The following is a 10309-nucleotide window of genomic DNA, read 5'->3' on the forward strand; positions in this document are numbered from 1 at the left end:
TGTATGAGAGTACCTTTCTCCCCACATCCTCACCAACATTTATTGTTACTTGTATTCTTTTTTTTTTTTAAAGAGAGAGAATTTTTTAATATTTTTAGTTTTTGGAGGACACAACATCTTCATTTTATTTTTATGTGGTGCTGAGGATTGAACCCAGCGCCCCGCACGTGCCAGGTGAGTGCACTACCACTTGAGCCACATCCCCAGCCCCACTTGTATTCTTTATAATTGCTATTCTGACTGGAGTGAGATGGATTCTCAGTGCAGTTTTAATTTGCACTTCTCTAATTGCTAGAGATGTTGAACATGTTTTCATATATTTTTTGACCATTCATATTTCTTCTTCTGATTAGCCCATTTATTGTTTGGGGTTTTTTGGTGCTAAAGTTTTTTGTGTTCTTTGTGTAATCTGGTGATTAATGCTCTCCATGTATGTATAATATGCCAAAATACATTCTCTACCATGCATATGTAAAAAGAACAAATTAAAAAAATACACTACTGCCAGGTGCAGTGGCACATGCCTATAATCCCAGCAGCTTGGGAGGCTGAGGCAGGAGGATTGCAAGTTCAAAGCCAGCCTCAGCAAACGTGAGATGATAAGCAACTCAGTGAGACACTATCATTAAATAAAATATAAAATCGGGCTGGAGATATGGTTCAGTAATCGAGTGCCCCTGATACCAAAAAAAAAAACTACTGCTTGCATAATATTGTATATAATTTATTCAAAAAATATATTTTAATATCAAGTGTGGTTAATATTGTTCAACTTACAAATGCACACTTTATTGAAGGAGATTTTGTAGCATATCTATATTTTCTACATTTAATGTTGATGTAGAATTTATTTCTTCTGTGATTCCTATTTACAGAATTGATTTTCATACCAAGCAAATGTCTGTTCCCATAAAGCCACTTTAAAATCACTTTTGGGGGCTGGGGTTGTGACTCAGTTGTAGAGCGCTTGCCTAACATATATAAGGCATTGGGTTTGATTCTCAGCACCACATATAAATAAATTAAGGCTCATTGACAACTAAAAAAATAAAATAAAATCACTTTTTGTTGACTGTTGAAAACAGTATGTTTTTAATTCCTTATAAAATTAATTTATATACTAAAAAATATTATGTATAAGAGGTCTACATGACCTCTTGTTATAGCTGTGGACATAGCCAACTCCCAATATCTGCCACATTCCTCCTCACTGCAGCATGATTCCGAATTTATTCTTTTTTAAAAAATTTTTTTATCCTCTGGTTGTTTTATCATCTAGATTTTGGGGGTAGAGAAGGTGAGCATGAGCCCAATGCTTTCTTGAGTTTCCTTGTAAACCTTATTTTTTGGTACTAGGGATTTAACCTAGAGGCCCTTTACCACTGAGCCACATCTCCAACGCTTTTTATTTTGAGACAGGGTCTAATTAAGTTGCTTAGGGCCTCGCTTAGTTATTGAGGTTAACCTTGAACTTGGGATCCTCCTGCCTTAGCCTTCTGGGTTGCTGGGATTATAAGTGTGCACTAATGTACCCAGCTCTTTGTGAACACTTTTATGGTGAGAATTTGGTGATCCCAAGTGGAGCTGTTCCTTGAGAAAATAGAGCTTGGGATGGAGGATGGACTTCCAACCAACAATACAATTCAGCATCCCTGAGGTTTTATTAGGAGAGCATTATTTTATGTTTAAGAGCCACTTAATATTTCCTTTTCTTTGAACTAGCAATTGAAGCAATTTTATCATTCTTTTTTCTTATTGATTTGTAAGAACTCTTTATATATTGTTCTATATACTCTTTGCAATTTGAGCTCTACATACTCTTTGCCATTTGAGCTGCCAGTACCCCTCAAATGCTCTAAAAGTCCAGACTTCTTTCATCTTCTGATTCAATGTGCACCAGAGGAAGACAGGAAACAGTAGGTTGGAGCACTTAGGTGCTTGGGCTTTGTGATGACCATTTTTGCAATCTAGGAATAAATCCCATTTGGATCATGGTGTATAGTTCTTTTAATGTACTGTTGAATTCTGTTTGCTAGTGTTTTATTAAGATTTTTTTTTTTTTTTTGTCAGTGTTCACAAGGGTCATTGGCGTATAGTTTTTCTCTCTGACTTTGGAGTCAGGGTTATCTTGGCTTCATAGAATGAATTAGGAAGTGTTCTGACCTCTTGAGGTTTTCAGAAGAGTATGTGGAAGATGGATATTAATTCTTTAAGTGTCATCTGGTCCTAGGCTTTTCTTGGTGGGGAGGTTTTGATTACTGATTCAGTTTACTTGCTAATTAGAAGTCATTACAGATTTTTTTATTTCTTCATGATTCAGTCTTGGTAGGTAGTGTATATCCCTTTCATCTAATTTATCCAATTATTAGCATACAATTATTAATAATATTCTCTTAGGGCTGAGGATTTAATTCAGTGATGGAACACTTGCCTAGCAAGCATAAGGCCCGGATTTTGAACCCCAGCACCATACATACAAAATAATAGCATTCTTACACATGTTCCTTTTGTTTTTGTTTTTTATACTGGGGATTGAACCTAATGGGCCACTCAGCTAAGCATGTGCCTTCCTGGTGCAGTCTATTTTATTTTTGTGTCATTGGTTATAGTGTCCTCTCTTTCCTTTCTGATTTTCATTATTTGAGTTCTTTCTCTCCCTTCCACCCCACCCCACCTCACACCACCCACACTTAGTCTAGCTAACATTTATCATTTTGTTGATCTTTTCAAAGAACCAATTCCTGGTTTTATTATCACTATTTTGTGTTTCTGCTCTAATCTTTATTGTTTTCTCCTTTTACTGACTTTGCAGGGAGATGGTGTAAATGGTGCTGAGAATTAAACTCAGACATACGTTACCACTGAGCTACATTGCCAGCTCCTTTTTATTTTTTATTTTGAAACATCAAACTCAAGATCCTTCTGCCTCAGCCTCCTGTGTAGCTGGGATTATAGGCATGAGTTTCTATTCTAGCTCTAACTTTTAGTTTAGTTTGTTCTGTTTCCTTGAGGTGTAAAATTAGATTGTTGATATTAAATCTTTCTTTTATACTGTGAGCATTTACAGTTATGAACTTCCCTCTTAACACTACTTTCACTGCATCCCATGAGTTTTGATATATTGTATTTTCATTTGTCTCGATATATTTTGTTTTCCCTTATGGTTTCTTCATATTATTGGTTATTTGACAGCGTGTTTTGTTTTGTTTTCGGTTCTGGGGATTGAACCCAGGACCTCACACATGCTGGGCAAGTGCTCTACCACTAACTGTATCTCTATCCCTAAAAGTGGTATTTTATTAATTTCCACAAATTTGGGGATTTTTGAGTTTTTGTTCTGCTGTTGATTTACAGTTTCATTCCATTGTGGTCAGAAAAGATAGTTGGTACAATTTCAGTCTGTAAATGTATTAAGACTTATTTTGTGACCTCACATACAGTGTATCCTGGAGAATGTTCCATTGCACTTGAGAAAAACAAGTATTCTGTTGTTTAGTGGAGCATTCTATATATGTTCATTAGGTCCAATTGGCTTTTTGTTGTTCAGGTCTTCTGTTTTTTTATTGATCATGTCTGGTTGTTTTCCCCATTATTGACAGTAAGATATTGAAGTGCTCTTATTGAATGCTTTCTCTCTTCAATTTTGACAGCTGGCTTCATATATATGGAAGTTCTGATGTTTGGTGCATTTAAATTTACAATACTCACTGAATTGACATTTATATAATGTCCTTTGTCTTTTGTGATGTTTACAGCATAATAGTTTAAAACAGTCTGTTTTGTCTGATATTAGTACAGATTAACATTCCTAATCCACAAATTCAAAATGTGAAATACTCCCAAATTGGAATCTTTTTGAATGCCACCATGTCACCAGAAGTAGAACATTTCATACCTGACCTTATATGACAGTTCCCAGTCAAAACACAGGCACTCTAAAAATATTATATAAAATTACCTTTGACCAATGTGTATAAGGTATATATGAAACATAAATGAATTTGTGTTCAGGCTTGGGTTGCAACCCCCAAATCCATGTACATGCAGATATTCCAAAATTTGAAATATTTTCAGTCCCACACATTTTGGAGAAAGGATACTCAATGTGTTCAGCTATTTCTGCTCTCTTTTGCTTACCATTTGCATGGAGTGTTTTTCCCCCTATCCTTTCTCTTTCAACTAATGTGTGTCCTTAAATCTAAAGTAAATTCCTTATAGACAAATATAGTTGGTTCCTGTTTTTACTTCATTCTGCCAATCCATATTTTTTTATTGAAAGATTTAATCTATCTACACTGAAATTAATAACTGATAGGTAAAGACTTAAGATGCTCATATTTTTAAATTTTTTGTATTTTTATGGGGTTTTTGTTTGTTTCATTTTGTTTTTTAAACATGAGTCTCACTGTGTTGCTCAGGCTGCCTCAAACTTCTGAGCGCAAAAGATTCTTCTGCCTGAGCCTTCAGAGTAGGTGGGACTACAGGTGTGCACCACCATGCCTGGCTATAGCTATTTTTGTCTCTCATTTCCTCCTTTACTATCTTTCTTTGTATTTAATTGATTTTTTTTTTAGTGACATGTTTTGTTTCCCTTCTCATTTCCTATTGTGAATACTCTATAGATATTTTCTTTGTGGTTTCCATGGACAGTACGTATAATATTCTAAAGTTGTAACAGCCTATTTTAAACTGATACCAGCTTAATTTCAGTTGCATACAAGATTTGTCTACTCCTTTATAGCTCCATCTTGCCCATTTGGGGTTATTGACATTATAAATTATATCCTTATATTGTGTACTCTTTATAACAGATTTATAATTATTTCTTTGTTTCTTGTCTTTTTTAAATCCTATAGGCAAAAACCAGCCAAAAGTACAATAAATACAGTTTTCTTGTTTTGTTTTGTTTTGTTTGCCATATTGGGGATCAAACCCAGGACCTCACACATGCTAGGCAAGTGCTTCACTACTGAGCTGCATCTCCAGACAATAATACAGATTTTTATATTTGTCCATTTTTAACTTTTACTGGAGAAATTTTTGTGTTACTTACATCCTTTTGTTTCAACTTAAAGGACTCCATTTAGCACTTCATATAGAGCTGGTCTAGTGGTAATGAACTCCCTCCCTCAGTTTCAGTTATCTGGAAATGTCTTAATATCTCCATCCTTTGGAGGAAAGTTTTGCTTGATATAGTATTCTCAGTTGACAGGTTGTTTTGTTTTGTTTTTTTTTTTTCCTAATTTTAGTAATTTAGATATGCCATCCGTCTGACTACACTGATAATCTTATTGAGTATCCTTTTTATACAATAAGTCACTTTCTTGTGCTGCTATCAAGATTCTGTCTTCACCTTCCCAAAGTTTGATTATAGTGTGGGTTCCTTTGAGGTTTTCTTACTAAGGTTCATTAAGGTTCTTATATTTTTAAATCTATGTCTTTCTTCAAATTTGAAAGGTTCTTGGCCATTATTTCTTCATATAAGCTTTCTACTACTTTCTCTATTATCCATCTGGAATTCCTATAATGTGTACATCAATGTACTTCATGTTGTTCTATAAGTCCCTTAGGTTCTGTTATCTTTTTACTCCTCAGACTCCATAATTCTTCCTTTTGCCTGTTTGAATCTACTATTGAATCCCTCTGCTGAATTGTTTCAATTCAGTTATTGTGGTTTTCAACTCAGAATTTCTGTTTTGTTCTTTTTTATATTTTTCTTTCTCTGAATTGTTATTCTCGTTTTGTTCAAGTATGGTTTTTCAGATTTTGTTTAGTCATATATGTTCTCCGTGAGAATAATTTAGATTTTTATTTGGTACTAGGGATTGAACCCAGGGCTACTTTATCACTGAGCTACATTCACTGTCCTTTTTATTTTTTATTTTGAGACAGGGTCTTGCTAAAGTTGCCAAGGTCTAGCTGAGTTGCTGAGTCTGGCCTCAAACTTGTGATCCTCTTGCCTCAGCCTCCCAAGTCCCTGGGATTGCAGGTGTGCACCACCACATCTGGTACTCATCTATTTATCTTTCAATTGATTTACTTATTTACTTATTTATTCTTGACATGAGGGTCTCACTATGTTGCCCAGGCTGATCTGGAACTCTTGAACTCAAATAATCCTCTCAGCCTTCAGTGCTATCATTACTGATGTGCACCACTATACCCAGCTCATAAACTTTTTTTTTTTTTTTTTTTTTTCATACCAGGGATTGAACTCAGGGGCACTTGGCCACTGAGCCACATTCTCAGCCCTATTTTGTATTTTATTTAGAGACAGGGTCTCACTGAGTTGCTTAGTGCCTTGATTTTGCTGAGGCTGGATTTGAACTCTCAATCCTCCTTGCCTCAGCATCCCAAGCTTCTGGGATTATAGGCATGCACCCCCACACCCAGCTTCATAAACTATTTAATCTTGCAAATGCCTTCAGGTGAATCACAGCAATTTGGGAGTATTTAGGGTTTGTTTTTTTTTTCCCCTATTCTTTTGTCATATAAGTAATTTTTAATTTCAGTTAATTAAAGTGAATTTTCTCTTTGACCTCTTGAGTTTTACTCACTTGTATTTTAGTCAGAGAATGTGATTTATGTGAAGAGTAGACAGATTTCCTATCTAAAGAACAAATGGCTAAGGGTCTAGGATTGCAACTCAACAGTAGAGCGTCTACCTTATGTGTACAAGGCCCTGGGTTTGATCCCCAACACTGCCCCCTGCCCCTCTCCACAAAAACAGAATAGATGGTAAGCCAGGAGTGATATTGCAGGTCTGTAATCCCAGCACTTGGGATTCTGAGGCAGGAGGATCAAAATTTTGAGGCTAGCCTCAACAACTTAGTGAGCCTGTGTCCCAAAATAAAAAATAAAAAGGGCTAGGGATATAACTTGGTGGTAGAGACTCTTGTGTCAATCTCCAGTACCAAAAAAAAAAAGAACAGGCTTTGCAAACCCATAAAATTCCAAACTGAACACTAATGTTGTAGTATGATATATAAACAAATGTGTAGCTACATTTGGATAAAACTGTTTACCAAAATAGATTTGACCTGGATTTGACCCATACTGAACCACCATCTCATGTTTATCTGTTAAGATCTGCTTTTAGAGAAAAACTTTATATTTCTATTTATGCCTAAGAATTACATGTGTTCCATGAGGCTGAGGTTATAGCTTAGTGACAGAGTGCATGCTTAGCATGCACAAGGCCTAGGTTGAATCACCCTTACAAAAAGAGAAAAAGAGTAAGGGAGGTGAACAATGAAGAAGAAAGGATGGAGGGAGGGTGGGGATGTGTTCTTTAAAGTCCTTTGGTGGCTGCAGTGGTGCACACCTGTAATCTCAGCAGCTCAGGAGGCTGAAGCAGGAGGCTCCCAAGTTTAAAGCCAGCCTCAGCAACTTAGCAAGAGCCTGTCTCAAAATAAAAAGGGCTGGGGATGTGACTCGGTGGTTCAATCCCTGGTACCAATAAATAAATAAATAAGGTCCTTACCATTGTGGATGCCTCATTCTATGTATCTGTTAGGTCATATCTGCTAAATGTTGGGTTCGTATTAACTCAACATGCACAGTTTTGTCCTTCTAACCAATCACTAATTGAGAGTGTATTAAAATCTCCCCCTTGGAGGTTGGTTTTGTCCCTCTTTTTTGACTCTATTTTACTAAAGTTTTCTTTTTTTTTTTAATTGTCCACTTTGGTAACTATAAAATGAGTGCTTTCTTTAGTTTTTACAACATTACTTTTTCTGTCTTTAACTTTCAACTTTCAGCTTCTGTGTTTTTGTATGTGTGTGTGTTTTCTAACCCCTGCAGTGCTGGGGGTTGAACCCAGGGCCTCACACATGCCAGGTATGACCCACCATTGATTGATCTATGTCCCTAGCCTTATGTGTTTCTTGCCAGCATAATATGGCTAGTTTGGTTATATTTTTTTTCATCACCATGTTCAGTCTACTTGCATTTATAAATTTTATGAATATAAATATATAAATTTTATGAAAAGAATTGATCATATTCTTTTTTATACTTCTTTTAGCATCTTCTGGATTTAACCTCTTCTTACTTTGAAGATTTCCTACAAAAAATTTTGTGAGCAGAATCCTTCTCATGGCAATATTTTGAGGTCTATAAGTTTATTTTGTTTTTGGTTTTTGTCTATGTATGATGCTGGGAATCAAACGTAGGTCCTCATATATAGTAAGCATGCATTTTACCACTAAACTACATCCCCAGCCCTAAGAATATTTTTATTACATCCTCATATATAAACAATAGTTTGGCTTAATTTAAATCTAGATTAGATAAATTTTTCTCATTTGCTCATAATATTAGTTTATTATGAATCTTGGAGTCTCTTCTTTGTAGTTGTATGCTCTTTTCCTCTAGGAAATTTCAGAATTTTTCTTTGATATTGCAAATTATACACATTTCATTCTAACGTATCAAGATGTTAGTTTTTCCATATCTTACTTGGTCAGCACTCTAGAGAGCCTTTCAATCTAAACCATTGATTTTTCCTTAATTATATGAAGTCTACTCATTTCTCCCAAGTATTTCCTTTCATCTCTCCTATGGAACCCTATTATGTGGTTGTTGGACCTCTCTACTGCACTATCTTTACTTTTCCCATATAGTTTTTCCTCCCTGTTGGAGCCTGGGCTTCTCTTACATCTGACCTGCCTTCCCTACTCTGACTTGGTCTTCAGCAGCAGCTACCCTCCTACTTATCCTATCAATACCTGTGTTGCTAAACATAATATCTATACTTGGTTTTTCTCCCATCATTTCTAGTCTTTTTATGGGTTTTTGTGTCACTTTTACTTTAAAATCCTGGGCCTTCTCTTCCAGTGATAAATGTTATCTGGCTAGCTGTTTTCCCTTTGAAGTAGCTGTCCTACTCAAGGTCTACTCTTTGGCCTGAGCAGCAGAGAGCCCACCTAGCAACACGTATTGCAGACTATGGTGCCAGTGTGCCCTGGCTAGAGGAAGCATGGACAAGAGCCAAGGGCAGAGATTATCGATACTAATAAAACCAGATGCTTCCCTCCAGGGCCTCCATACCTCAGGCTTGAGCTCCAGTGCCTAGGGAGCATCAGCATAAGGAGCAGACTCTCCTGAATGCCCACCCTTCTGACCTTCAGCCCTCATGTGCCAACTCCATCCTGTCCTAGAATGTCAAGTCCCTATAGCCACTGTCCTGTCAATAAAAGGTCTCCAGAGCCTGTCCCAGCCTTCCCTCCTTTATCCCTGAACTATAGTACTCCCCTTCACTCTGTCTCACACATGGCCTAGCCCAGTCCAGCCTTTTAACTCACCAGGGTTCATCATATGCAGAGGAATCATTCTTTTCCCTTTATGGTTTCTCCATTGAGCAGTCAAGGGTGTCTACCAGGCCAGGAAAATGTCCCATATCTGGGTCTCCTTCCTGACACTTTCACTCAGCTGTCACTCTGTGTCTACAGGGTCTGCGGAAGAGGGAGTTGCTAAAGGAGCTATTGCCAGTCATTGGGCAAAACCTCCGCTTCCAGCGCCTCTTCACCGAGTGTCAGGAACAACTCGACATCCTGAGGGACAAGTAGCCTGCCCCGACCTGCCCCAGCAGCAACAAGGGCAGGGCTACACTCTCACTGCTAATGATGCCCAGGGTTGCCTCTCACCTGGCCAGTCCGCAGTAGGAGGAGACGTTGGCAGGCAATGTGCTGTCCTGCACCAGCACCAGCCCAGCTCCCTAGGTGGACGTGCCCTGTGTCCTGGGCCTGTTCTTGCTTCAGAAAGGGACAGCTCGTTCCTCTCTCCAGGGTCCCCATGCAGAGCTGGGGCTGGGGTTGTGCCCTTCTGCCCTGGGGCCAGCAAGATGCTCCTGGGCCTGCCATCTCCAACACGGCCCCATGGTGGACACTAGCCCCTGCAGCTCCAGGCACTGTGCTGCTTCAGCTATGACGAATGAGCCATTTGTGAGAGCAAGAATCTGCAAACATTAAGTGTTATACAGTCAGCAGACTGACCTGAGACCTATGTAAAAGGAAAGCTGTTCCAACACATGGACTATTTTTGTACTAGAATTTGCTAACTTGTAATATGGAATTTTTCTTTTGGCCAATAATCAGGATTTCCCTATAAGTTACTTGGACATTGGTCACTTGTAGGAAATTTAAACTCTAATTATGACAGCTACACTGAAAAATAATTGTACTGAAATTAACTTGTCTATTCATTTGGTTTAATTTTTAAATGTTTGTAAAAAGAGATGTTTTTTGGGGGATGGGGCAAATGGGAGGGTGATTTCTTTTGTAAGTGTAAAATAAATGAATACGCATTG

The 10309-nt window shown here is 37.5% G+C and overlaps 1 protein-coding gene across 3 annotated transcripts in view; it reads left to right on the top strand.

Annotated features, from left to right (window-relative positions):
* The window catches only part of Hira (histone cell cycle regulator), a 100737-nt gene extending 90428 nt beyond the window's left edge, over window positions 1-10309 (top strand). For all 3 annotated transcript variants that reach the window (XM_027924357.2, XM_027924358.2, XM_027924359.2), the window contains one exon: window positions 9453-10309. In XM_027924357.2, coding sequence (XP_027780158.1) covers window positions 9453-9569 — 117 coding nt within the window. In that variant the 3' untranslated portion in view covers window positions 9570-10309. The remainder of the gene's footprint in view (window positions 1-9452) is intronic.

The sequence above is a fragment of the Marmota flaviventris genome, chromosome 1, assembly GCF_047511675.1.
Source record: "Marmota flaviventris isolate mMarFla1 chromosome 1, mMarFla1.hap1, whole genome shotgun sequence".
Classification (NCBI taxonomy): Eukaryota; Metazoa; Chordata; class Mammalia; order Rodentia; family Sciuridae; genus Marmota; species Marmota flaviventris.